The following is a 13,327-nucleotide window of genomic DNA, read 5'->3' on the forward strand; positions in this document are numbered from 1 at the left end:
GGAGGAGCTGGCAGACTTGGTTCTGGAACGTGCCCTGCCCATGGCAGCAGTGCTCTGTCTTTCTCAGCTCTCAAGGCCTCTCTCTACCTCATACCATGATGGAATTCAGGACCTCCGAGGGCTGACAGCAGCAAGTGGACACTACAGAACCCCAGTGGTTCTGGGTGGCTATTTCTTTCCCTTCTTTTTAAGGGGCTTCACATATATATTTGACAATTCCTACTCTGACCTGAGATTGCCCTCCTTAGACCAAAGGTCTCACGTCCCTGACAACTGTACTGAGACAACAGAGAAAAGAGATGTTCAGCTTGAGAGCTCTGCCTGAAGCCTTCTTACACCTAATATTCTGGGGCGTTGCATTCCTCAGTCCAGTTGCATGGGTGTCTTCCTAAAGGCCCTTGCCCCTCTGATTAAAGACTTCTTGGGAAATGCCACATTCCTGAAAGGCCCTGAGTACTTTCTCTACTGCGGACCTTGCAGAGAAGGAATCCCTGTCCTAGGAGTGATAAGAGATAGGAAATCCATGGCATAAGTAAGGGGGCCCAGGCAGAGACCTGTGAGGGAAACAAAACGTGGTAACCTGTCCCTTCTCTCCTTCAGCCAGACTTCTCAGGCAACCTCTGTTCTAATAAATAAACTTTATATTTTAGATCTAATAGATATTTTTTATACAAAGGAATGGCTGTGAGATGATGTTTTTGAGTCCCTTACTGATCTTATAAGCTTATCTGCAAGTTAAAACGTTCAGATCTTTTAAGATGTCTGAATCCTCATATGTATGGACAGATGACCCTATTGTCAGCAAATACTATCTCTTTTTTCCTCTCTTCATATGTCACATTTATTTTGGCATAATTAATATTATTATTGCTCTGGCTATGTATTACAATCTAATAGTTGGACCCGAGAGTCCCTCTTCTTAATGCCTCATACATTTCACAGTAATGAGAATAAAAAGGGAATTAAGGGCACAAGGTCAGACCAGGCTTGCAGGAGTGAGAGGGTGAGCTTTAGACTAACTCAGATCAAGGGCCTATGGCCATCCCTGTCACTTAAACAGCCATGGAGAAGTTTGTCACATCATTCAACTCTCTGAGAGTGCCTCGGGCTCTTTAACTGTGAAGGGAGTTTGACAAGCCCTGTCTGGAAGGACTGCTGGCATGTGGTGGTAACTGTAAAGCATCTGCCACAGTGCCTGGCAGGCACCTACCATACCCCTCCCTTCTCAGGACTGGTGGCTATACTTTCCAACGAAGATCTCACCTCCCTTAGGCCTGATATAGGGCTTCCCTGATGGCTCAGCAGGAAAGGATCCGCCTGTGATACAGGAGCTGCAGGAGACGCAGACTCAGTCTCTGGGTCAGGAAGATGCCCTGGAGGAGGAAATGGCAACCCAGCGTAGAATTCTTCCTTGGAATATCCCATGGACAAAGGAGCCTGGTGGGCTGCAGTCCATGGAGTCACAAAAGAGTCAGACATGACTTAGCAATTCAAGAAGAAGAAGAAGAAGATGATGAAGAAGAAGGCCTGGTATAAAGAAGTGAGGGAGACCCTAGCCTGACAGTCTTCCCCTGAGCTTTCTAGAACTGACATCAAAGGGGAGGGCATGACTCTCCTTTGCTCCCTCTATTCAGGGATGAGTATACCCCTCAGTCTCCACTTGGGCTTCACAATTTGACTTCTTTTGGAGCCTGGGGAATCCCCTCCTTCTTGACCTGAGGCCTATCTCCTCATAATAAGACAGATACCTCACTGTGAGCCTGCAGGAGGAAATAAGGGTGGCCTTATCTAGCCAAGCCTACCCATAGTCTCACAAGAATGAAAGCTGTGGCAAGCTCCTTGGGAATGACAGATGGTTCCTCTCAGGGGCCCAAATCGGGGTCCCAAATGTGACTCTCATCCAAGCCCAAGAGTCCCCCTTCTGTTGACACCACCATCAGATCAAACCCCAACTTTCCTGATACTCCTCGGTCAGAGCTGAAGGGCCCCTTGGCCTGGTAAATCTGCCTGAGGCCTTCTAGGCTGAGAGTAGGGAACATACTGTGTGGCCATCCTGGTATTTGTGTTCCCACGTTCTTTGCTGTCCTCACCGTCCTGGAAAGAACCTGGAAATATTCCCCAACTGGAAACATTCCTTGACTTGCCTTAAAGCTTCTCCACCCAGGCCAATAGTTCCCTGATCCCTGAGGAAGAAGAGGAGTTTGCCTCATAGGGCCACCACAGGCCATGGTCTTCTGAGGCTAACAGGAGTGGAAGGAATATGTTCTGTCTTCACTGTTTTGAGGCGAGTGGTCTTTTCAAGAATTCAGGGTCCTTACCTTGATTTCTGGCACAACGTGGAAATCATCCTTCTGCTGAGCTTCTGCTGCTCCCTTTGATCAGGATGAGGTTCCTTACCTCCATGTGATCCTCTGGGAGGAAGTGAGTAGGACTCACCATGTCACCAGGCTTAAGTGGCACACTCTCAGGCCTGACAACAGGGACAGTGCCTTCTGTATAGCCGCCTTCTTTCTGGGAGGGATCCTTCGCTGTCGGTCAGTATCATCAGTTGATTCCTGATAGGAACGGGGTACCCTTCCTCAAGCTGATAGAGGCTCCCTCCATTAGCCCAAGGACTTTAAGGTCCTGAAGCCATTCGCCTTCAGAAAATAAGGGATAAACCTAGTCTGAAAGCCCTGCTTGTTCCCTCCCAGGGCCCATTACAGTTGCAGGACTTTCTAAGAATTTATCTGTAATGGGGTAGTTGGCTGACACACTCCTCATACAGGACTGTACAAATGTCATGCCTGGGATTTCCACTCTCTGATGAAGAGCCAGCCTGTAAACCAAGGTCATCTCCTTGAAACCCTCCAGGCAGAAGTCACGGGGCTCTTGAGCTTGCCAGCACTTACCTATGCCTCCCAGGGCTAACTGGAGAGGAGGGACTTAGTGTCTTAGTGGAGAGGCTACATTTGTGTAGCCCTGTCGGCTGTGGATTGAGGGGCTTCATGTCTACACTCTGGGTCCTCACTTTGACTCTGCACCCTTCCTGGGGCTCTATTCTCTGCAGATTCCCAATGTCCCCACCTCCCACGGACCTGAGTTCAAAGTGTTAACCACAGCAGCCCAGAGAGTTCTGGACTTCATGGGCTTGCCAATGAGGACGGGTCTTTACAGGAGCCTTCTGTTCTGGATGGGTCTTTCCATCACCCTCACTCAGGTTAATCACCATCACTTCTGCGAGACTGATTCTCTCTACCAACCTCAGAACTCTGCGCCAAGACCAAGTTTCTTAGGTCTCTGAGAAGCCTGAAGAATAAGTGAGGCTATGCTAAGGCTAATAGGCTAAGCCCACCAGTTCTGAATTTCTCTGCGTCTGAGATCAGAAGGGAGTGCTGTCCTAGTGACCACCATCCGCCATATTCTTGGGTCTTGTTCTCCTCAATCCTCCTACCTGGGGCCCTCATCTTGCTTTCTGTGTCCTGGATTAAAGGCCTTTGGGGAAATTCCACGTCTCTACAAACTCCTGAGCTATGTTTGCTCTGCAGTGCTACAGAGAATGGGTCCCTGTCCCAGGAGTGATGAGAGATGGAGAAGCTATAGTCCAAGGTGGGAGTCCCAGGACAGGTGGCAGTCCTTTAGAGAGAAAAAAAGTAGATCAATCTATCTCATCAGCCAGGTGAAGATTCTCATGTCATTTCTGTTCTGATAGGTTTACTCTCCACAGGGAAGAGACTGTAAGGATGATATGGAGACTCCTTGGTCTTCAGAGGTTATCTAACATGGCCAATGTACATGCTTGTACTGTCCCTGAATATTGTTTCTTTCACTTATCTATGAGTAATGAATAAGGGATACATATCGTTGGTTAAGTACATCTGGTATTCTTACTGCTCTGGCTACACATTTCAATCCAGTAGCTTGAGCATGAGGGCATTTTTCCCTGTCACCTAGGACAAATTTTGAAGTGCTGAGAAAAACACTGAAATAAAAGATACAGGGTGGGGACTTTCCTGGTGGTCCAATTGCTAGGACTCCAGGTTCCCGGTGCAGGGGGCCCAGGTTCGATCCCTGGTCAGGGAACTAGACCACACGTGCAGCAACTAAGATCCAGCACAGCCAAATAAAAAAATAAATAATAAATAAACAAGGAATTGCCAAATGTTAAAAGGACTTGTTAAAGAACAAAGACAAGAGTATGTCTCAGGTTGGGGGGAGAACAACAGTATGAGTGATAAGTAGTGTAGAGCAGGAGTCTATTGCCAGCTGTCATTTACCAGCCTCATGTATTTCAGCACAAAACCAAACCCTAACTCTATGAGCCTTGGGCTCTCCCCTGTGAAGTAAGTTTGATAAGCCCTTTCTTGGCAGATTGGTGGAATGTAAGTATTTATGGAAAGCTTCTGTCACGGCGCCTGTCTCTACTGAGACATTAGGAGCAACGGCAGTTATTACTATGATTATCTTGACCTCAGATGTTACATCAGCTGGATTTTTTTTTCAATCTATCAGATGTCAGAAACTATGCAGTGTTCCAAGTGGGGAAAAAAAAGACCCAACCTCCCAAATCAGCCAAAATTCCGCTTAGGAATGAAACCAAAGTAATAGGTTCTCTCCAACCCCTCTTTACCCTGCTTCTTTCTTGTTCTTCCTGAAGTACAGAGTATCTCAGCCTCTTCCATAGAATGACATCATCTCTGAGAAACTGTAATGAGTGGACAGGAGCTAAACTTTTTCTGACTAAACATCACCAGTACAAGCATGAAGACTTCTTAAGAGCAGATTCTCAATGTTTGTGTAAAAGAAGAGCCACGAATAAATCATTTGCTATAATTTATATTCTCATTCTTTTTATTTTTTATTTATTTTTATTTTTATTATTTAAGTTCAACTCAAACATTCTTGAAAACCATAAACCATAAGCAGAGGCAAGTATGTGTCTTTTACATTTACAAAAAAGGAGACTAAGCAGAGAGTAAAGCCAGCCAAAATCTGAAGAAATTTCAGCTCTCTCCCTAACAATGTATCAATGTTCTGAGCCTCTATTAGTGTGGTGTCTTTCACATTTCTAAGGACACTCTCATCCTAAAGTGATGTTATTCTCATCCTGGATCACAAAAGTGATGTGAGGATTTCCAATATTTATTGGAGAAAACAAAATTCTTACTCCTAAATTTCACAAACAGCAAAGTGTATGTGACCCATGTTATTCATATACTTATATCATGACTCTAAATGACCTTTCTGTTGAAAAATTTTTTTTTTTTTTTTTTTTTTTTTTAATTTTATTTTATTTTTAAACTTTACATAACTGTATTAGATTTGCCAAATATCAAAATGAATCCGCCACAGGTATACATGTGTTCCCCATCCTGAACCCTCCTCCCTCCTCCCTCCCCATTCCATCCCTCTGGGTCGTCCCAGTGTGGGGGAAATAAAGTCAACAAGTTATTGATGCATATCAGGAACACAGGTTGACCGGCTTCTCTAGCCACAAAGTGAACAACGGGCTTCAGATCACACTAGGGGCGAGATGAGCGGCTGGACTCGGCCCTGGGGTGTGCAGTGGCTGAAGCAGAAGGGCCAGCGCTGGCTGAGGCAGCAGTGCCAGGCCTGGTTGAGGCAGAAGTGCCAGCGCTGGCTGAGGCAGTAGTGCCAGGCCTGGCTGAAGCAGAAGGGCCAGGGCTGGCTGAGGCAGAAGTGCCAGCAGTGGCTGAGGCAGCAGTGTCAGCCTGGTTGAGGCAGAACTGCCAGCAGCGGCTGAGGCGGAAGTGCCAGGCCTGGACGAAGAAGAAAGGCCAGAGCTGGCTGAGGCAGCAGTGCCAGGCCTGGCCGAAGCAGAACGGCCAGCAGCGGCTGAGGCAGCAATGCCAGGCCTGGTTGAGGCAGAACTGCCAGCAGCGGATGAGACAGAAGTGCCAGGCCTGGCCGAAGAAGAAAGGCCAGAGCTGGCTGAGGCAGCAGTGCCAGGCCTGGCCGAAGCAGAAGGGCCAGCAGCAGCTGAGGCAGCAGTGCAAGGCCTGGTTGAGGCAGAAGTGCCAGCAGCGGCTGAGACAGAAGTGCCAGGCCTGGCCGAAGAAGAAAGGCCAGAGCTGGCTGAGGCAGCAGTGCCAGGCCTGGCCGAAGCAGAACGGCCAGCAGCGGCTGAGGCAGCAGTGCCAGGCCTGGTTGAGGCAGAACTGCCAGCAGCGGCTGAGACAGAAGTGCCAGGCCTGGCCGAAGAAGAAAGGCCAGAGCTGGCTGAGGCAGCAGTGCCAGGCCTGGCCGAAGCAGAACGGCCAGCAGTGGCTGAGGCAGCAGTGCCAGGCCTGGTTGAGGCAGAACTGCCAGCAGCGGCTGAGGCAGCAGTGCCAGGCCTGGTTGAGGCAGAAGTGCCAGCCCTGGCTGCACCTCTGGCTCCGGTGCTCTCTACTTCCTCTCTCCAAGCCTCTTCATATTGCGGCTGCAAGGCAGGATGGACCAAATCCTTGACCTTGGCCAAAAACTGAAGGACTTTCGTCTTGCTGGTTTCTGTGAGCGCTTTAGGACCGCACAGGAACTCATAGCGAGGGGGATCGCTGCCGGGCACCTGCCGGTACTCCAGGTACCCTTCCCGCACCAGATCTTCTGTGATGAGCTTCCTGGGCTCTCCAAAGATGAAGTGACTTCTTCCATCATAGATGCCCAGCATATTCAGGAACTTCCAGATCTTCTCCTCAGGGGCGTGGTTGCCATTCAGGTAGATGACACCCAGCAGAGGCATCAGAAGACCATTCTTTGGCAGCCCCAAGTCACCTCTCATAGACTCACTGTCGCTGAGATCTAGGTTGCTCACCAGGGTATAGCAATGACTGTTGGGCCTGACTTCCTTCAGCACCAGGCCAAACAACATTTCTATGCACTCGGAAGCCCTGCTAAGGATCTCAGGGAATTGTTCCTTGTACCTTCTCTTGATTTCCTGCAGCATTTCGGACCTCTTAATGAGCTCCCTCATCTTATACTTATACAGCATGTACTGCACCAATAGCTCTGCCTTCCAGGTCAGAAGATCTGTGTGAGAGCTCGCAGCAGCAGCTGAAGCCTGGGAGGAATTTTCACCTTCCTGAACTTGGCCCTCAGCACCTACACCAGATCTTGAGCGAGCTGCGCTACCTACACCATATCTTGAGCATGCTGCGCCACCGACACCAGATCTTGAGCGTGCTGCGCCACCGACACCAGATCTTGAGCGTGCTGCGCCACCGACACCAGATCTTGAGCGTGCTGCGCCACCTACACCAGATCTCGAGTGTGCTGCGCCACCACCACCAGATCTTTTGCGTATAGCACCTGCAGCAGCACTGGTGCTGCCTTGGGCTCCCTGAGGCCCCTTGGAGGTGCCAGCAGCAGACGAGCTTGACGGAGCGCTCTCTGAATCAGGAGGGGAGGAGGAGGTGGTCTCTTCTCCCCCAGATGTGGTAGCCTGATCATGAAGACCCTGGGTCTCAGTTTGGGCCTGGCAACGTTTCTCACAAGCACGGTGCTTACTCTTCTGCCCACGAGGCATGATGGCTGTGGTCTGAGACCGCAGGCAGGAGTCTGGGCCAATACACAGGAGATTGGGGCACCTAGAGGATGGAGAATGAGATGACATGAGCACCTTAAAACAGGGACACTCCACCTTGGCTTAATCAAAGGCTGCCTCTGCAGGTGTCCTTGAGGACACTGCTCTAGGAACCCATAAGGCTCCTGTTTTCCTGCTCAGACCAAACATGGTCTCCTCAGAACAAAATCTGGTGCAGGCAGGTTGATGTCCCTGTGGACCCTCACAAGATCCCAATTCAAGGTCTAAAATATTTTTTTGCTTCTGGTTTCTCCTATATGTCTTTTTGAAATAAAATTATTTTTTGCAATATTACAATATTAATTTATAATAGTGTACCAGTTTCTGCCACACATCAGTATGTATCAGCCATAGGTATATCTTATGTCTCCTCCATCTTGAAACTCCCTCCCACGTTCCCACAGAATCCCACAGAGGAAGAACAGAGGCCTTACTTTTCCTCTGCATCCTCTCAGCCCTGCTTTGGATCTACTCAGGTGACAGCAGGTGCCAGCAGTGGGGTTTTCTAAGTTCTACTTCAGTATTATCATGTCAAGTGCTGGCAGAGCCTTGGCACCCTTCCCTCTGCTACTCTGATGTAGACAATTTAGACCTCCCCATGATCCAGAGGCAAGTGAGGGGATGCCTCAGTCCACCTCCCTGCCAGGAGATAGATAAACAGTGCTGAGAGGTAATTAGGTCTTTTCTATCTTGAGTTCACTGGGATCATCATTCAAGGTCCTTACCTTGGCTCCTTAAAACGTTGGGCACCATCATCCATTTGCGGACTGGTGTCTTCACCTTCAGACAAGACATTTCCCCTCCCGTAGACTTCGTATAAAACAGAAAAGAAGGTGCTCAGCCTCACAGCCCTTCCCTGAGATTTCCTGGGCTGAAATCTGAGGGTTGGGATGGATGCAATGAGTCCTCACTCAGGTTCCTCAATTGGGCTCCCGGTAGAGAAGCTCAACTTTTTCCTGAAGTGATGGCTGCTTGATAGTAAAAGCCAATCACTCCGTGTCCCAAAAGCAGGAAGTGAAGATGACCTTATTTTACCAAACACGGTCTCCTGAGAACAAAATCTGGTGCAGGCAGGTTGATGTCCCTGTGGATCCACACAAGATCCCAATTCAAGGTCTAAAATATTTTTTTGCTTCTGGTTTCTCCTATATGTCTTTTTGAAAATAAAATTATTTTTTTTACAATATTAATTTATAATAGTGTACCAGTTTCTGCCACACATCAATATGAATCGGCCATAGGTATATCTTAGGTCTCCTCCATCTTGAAACTCCCTCCCACGTCACACCCCTCTTAAGTTATCACAGAGTACTGGCTTTGAACTCCCTGGTCATAAAACTACTTCCTACTGGTTATCTATTTTCCATATGATAATGTGTACGTTTTCAATGTTACTCTCTCAATCTGCCCCTCCCTCTCCTTCCCCCACTGGGTCCACAAGTGTGTTCTCTATGTCAGCATCTCCCGGCTGCCCTGCAAATAGGTTCATCAGTACCATCTTCCTGGATTCCATATATATGCATTAATATATGATATTGGCTTTCCTCTTTCTGACTTAATTCACTCTGCTTACAAAAACTAGGAATAAAACTACCACATGAGCCAACAATCCCACTAGTGGTCATATATCCTGAGGAAATGGTAACGGAAAAAGACACTTGTACTCATGTTCACTGCAGCACTATTTACAATAGCCATGACACAGAAGCAACCAAGCTCTACATTTGACTCATGACAGGGTCTAAGGTTTCTTCCTCTGCTGACCACTCCATTCAGACCAAGACCCTTATGTCCCCATTAGCCCACAGTGGGGACCGACATGTATCCTTGAGGTCTCCCAGGGATGACGACAGGGAGATGTGGTCTGAATGACGTGGTGTCGAACATCCACAGCCCCCAAGGTTCTCACCATCCACCAGGACACCTGAAACCCTCCCTTGTCAACCTGAGGCTGCCCCCACTGACCTGGTCTCTCACTTCCCTGAGATGTCCCAGGAAGTGTCATGTCAAAACGCCCGATTCTCCCAGTCCTCAAAATAGGACTGGCGCCTTATGTGTCTCCATTTCTTATGGGAGGAGCCCCATCCTCACTCAGCGTCAGAGCCATTAATATTGTTGCGGACTAGGTCCCTTTGTGGAACTGAGTTTATTCCATTACAGCAAGGCTCTCACTTCCCCCAAACCACCTCCAGTGGACACCGGTGGGCACCACAGTTGGCCAGCTCTACCCGGGGCCTCCTACAGCCCAGTACAGGGGGGGCCGCTCAGTGTGGTCCCCTGGGCGGTGTCGAAGTCTGCTCATCAGCCCTCAGGTCCCTCATCTAGGACCTAGACCTCCTCCCGGGGTAGAATCCGGGCCTACCCCCACAGACCAACGCCTTAGCCTGAGACACTCTAGACCACCTTCAGCCGATAGCTCTGAGGGACTCATAAGAGCCATATCACAGGGGTGGGATGTGGATGGGTCACTTTTATTACTGGGAGGGTTGGGAAAGACCCATGAGCTACATTCACGGCCTCACCTTGGTTCCGGACGAGTCCTGAACACTAAGTCTCCACCATATGGTCGCCGCAGCTACCGGTCGATCCGCTGGCTTTCAAAGCAGAAGTGGTGGGGAGCTGCATAACGTCCTACGTGGGGTCTCCCAGGGATGACGGCAGGGGCAGCATGCTATGGGAACCCCGGTAGCTCAATATTCATTCCTCCTTGGGTCCTACTTGTCTGGTATCGGAGCCCAGGATGCCCCCTCCTATGAACCCGAGTCTTGCAGCTCCCAAACAGAGCCCTCGCCTTCCCAACTCCCTAGTGGTGTGAGGCGAGCTCTGCTCTGAGCATCTCTGCTTGTCAGGTGGGTTGCCACTCTGTGAGCCTCCTTCGTTGGGGGAGAGATCCTCTCACTAGCACTGATGGTCCTCACCTTAAGTCCGGTTATGGTCAAGACACCCCCATCTGCAGATCTGGCTTCTGATCTGGCTAAAGGAGACTCTGCCCTCCCTAAGATCACACAGGTTGAATGAGTGGACCACTCAGAAGTAGCTCCTGTGGGCTTCTCAGGGCTAAGAATTTACAGAATTCTGTTCGGCTCCCTCTGCAGGGGTCCCCGCTAACACTCAGCATCTCATGTGAAGTCCTCCTTGGATTCAGGTCCCTCCCTCTGCGAAACTGCAGCTGATTGTATTAGACAGAGGTCTCACCTCGCTAAGACTTTCTAGGCTGAAATCAACCTGACATCTGTGCCCAGAGCTTCCTGGGGACCACAGTATCAGTGATTTTCCAGGGCCTCCTTTTACAGTATGTGCTACTGTGAGTCCACTTTCAGGTCCTCACATTGACACGTGATGAATCCTGTAACTCCACTCTCTGTTTTATGAAGCTTCTTGTCTTACATCAAGGTCCTAGTCTCCTGAGAATTCCAAGTTGGAAGTCAGGATGATCCTCATGTGATCCTAGTCCATCAGGGCCTCTGAGAATAGACTGTGGGAATGCAACTTGAGTCCTTCCGATTCCTTTTGCTTAGCATCCTCTCTACATGTACCACAGCCTGGGACTGCTCCTTCTACTGAGCTAAGATTCCTCTTCTTAGTCTTTGGGTGACCACTATATTCAGGGGTGATTGTCCCTCAGTCCTCCTTCATGGAGGTTCCCATATCAGCTTCTGTCCCTCGATTAAAGGCTTCCTGGGGAATGCATATTCCTACAAATAGTGAGCAGTTACCCTCTAGCAAATCTTGGAGTAAACGGGTCTCAGTCCCAAAAGTGATGTAAGATGAGGAAAATGCAGCAGAAATTAAGGAACTCAGGACAGATGTCACGATGTCAAAGAGATAGCGGTGATATATTCCTGCTCTTCAGCCAGCTTTAATCGCTCAGTCATGTCCCACTCTTTGTGACCCCATGTACTGTAGCTTGCCAGGTGCCTCTGTCCATGCAGATTCTCCAGGCAAGAATACTGAAGTGTGTTACATGCCCTCCACCAGGGATTGTGCCCAACCCAGAGATCGAACTCGGGTCTCCTGCATTGCAGGCGCATTCTGTACCATCTGAGTCACCAGATTTAGGGTAGTTCTAAAATATTTACTCTTGGCACCTCCCTGTTGGTCCAGTGGTTATGCACTCCCAATGCAGGGGTCCTAGGTTTGATCCCTAGTCAGGTAACTTGATCCCACTTGCCACAACTAAAAATCTCACATCCAACAACTAAGAGTTCTCGTGCCACAACTAAAATCTCACATTCTGCAACTAAAGAGCCTGCATGTGGCAACAAAGATTCCAAATGTCACATCTAAGACCAAGAGCAGTCAAAAAATAAATAGAAATAACTATTTTTAATTAAAACATATAAAATTACTTTCTACATAGAAGGATAGCACCAGATAATCTTGTAAGCCCTCGATCACTTGAGCGTGTTTGAATTTGCACATGCAGGTGATCATATGCTAACTGAGCATTACCCCCTTCTCTCCTTTATTCACACCTCTTAATTATTATGGTGTTTGTATTGTCTTGGCTATGCATTCCATCCCAGTGTTTTCATCACAGAGTCCTTCTTTCTGTCACTCAAGATACATGTTGGACTGCTAGAAGACAGTGAATTTACTGACTCATGAGCACCTCAGGCCGGGACAAGTGGAAGGGTACATGCTGTGGTTAAATTCAGACCAGCGCTCTAGTCCCAGCTCTGTCTCATATCAGTTGTGTGGACTTGGGTCCATCGCAAACTGGGGGAGCCTCAGGTGAAGTGGCTGTTGTAGGGCTAGTGGCATGTAGCTAAAGCACCTGGCACAGTGCCTGGACCACACTGAGACTTTACACAATATCTGTTTTTACTAAGATTATGAATATTTTTATCCTGGAGGATACCACCGACCCTGAGGAATCTTTTAAATCCAGGAGATGTCAGAGAATCTGTGGCATTCTCGCACATGGAACACCAAATCAGTCCAAAATGCTGTTTAGAAAGAATCTTTCATTTCCACTACAAGATCGTATTTTGAGTATGGGGGTACGTTTTTAACTGAATGGAATTTGAAGAATCTAAATTTGATTCTGAGACTAATTCTGTCTTCCTTCCCGGCTGCTCTTTCATCTGAACAACTCCTAGAGATTTCCTTAGTGGTCCAGGGGTTAGAACTCTGCACTCCCAATGCAGGAGGCCTGGGTTCCACTGCTGATAAGGGAACTAGGTCCCACATGCCACAGCTTCGCCACAACTAACAGTTCACATGCCACAACTAAACATCCTCTATGCCACAACTGAAACATTCCTCATGCTGCAACTAAAGAACTCTCAGGCTGCAAGGAAGATGAAGGATCCTGTGTGCCAAAGATAAGACCAAGCATAGCCAAATAAATAAGTAACCAAATAAAATAAGCCCCCATCTTCATCAATTTCACCATCAACTAAAATAGACTCACCTCACAGACTTTGGTGGAATTATCAACATAGCCAAAAACGCTGAATGGAATGCCCTTTCAATAAAATGAGCTCTGTTTACACGACTCACAGCAAACAGTGTCAGCCCACTAGCTTCTGAGTTTTCGGTTTCATTCTACTACTACTTTTATTTCACAGAACCTCCTTGGAGATCATGTGCGTGAAACATCTAGGTTGTGCACTGTGTTCACGGGCACTGGGGCAGGAGCACAGGGCACATTCCATCCCCACCCCAGGGGGGATTTCTCTTTGGTCTACTCCTGTTCCTGTTTAGTCACTCGGTCGTGTCTGACACTTTTCTACCCCATGGACCGAACAGATTGCTCTGTCC

At 48.4% G+C, this 13,327-nt stretch overlaps 1 protein-coding gene across 6 annotated transcripts in view; it reads right to left on the reverse strand.

Moving 5' to 3' along the window:
* Nucleotides 1-4,802: 4,802 nt before the first annotated feature.
* LOC129638695 (melanoma-associated antigen B10-like) overlaps nucleotides 4,803-13,327 on the reverse strand; it is a 32,622-nt gene continuing 24,097 nt past the window's right edge. For all 6 annotated transcript variants that reach the window (XM_055563292.1, XM_055563291.1, XM_055563289.1 and 3 more), the window contains one exon: nucleotides 4,803-7,565. In XM_055563292.1, coding sequence (XP_055419267.1) covers nucleotides 5,492-7,565 — 2,074 coding nt within the window. In that variant the 3' untranslated portion in view covers nucleotides 4,803-5,491. The remainder of the gene's footprint in view (nucleotides 7,566-13,327) is intronic.

Source organism: Bubalus kerabau, chromosome X (genome assembly GCF_029407905.1).
Source record: "Bubalus kerabau isolate K-KA32 ecotype Philippines breed swamp buffalo chromosome X, PCC_UOA_SB_1v2, whole genome shotgun sequence".
Taxonomy (NCBI): domain Eukaryota; kingdom Metazoa; phylum Chordata; class Mammalia; order Artiodactyla; family Bovidae; genus Bubalus; species Bubalus kerabau.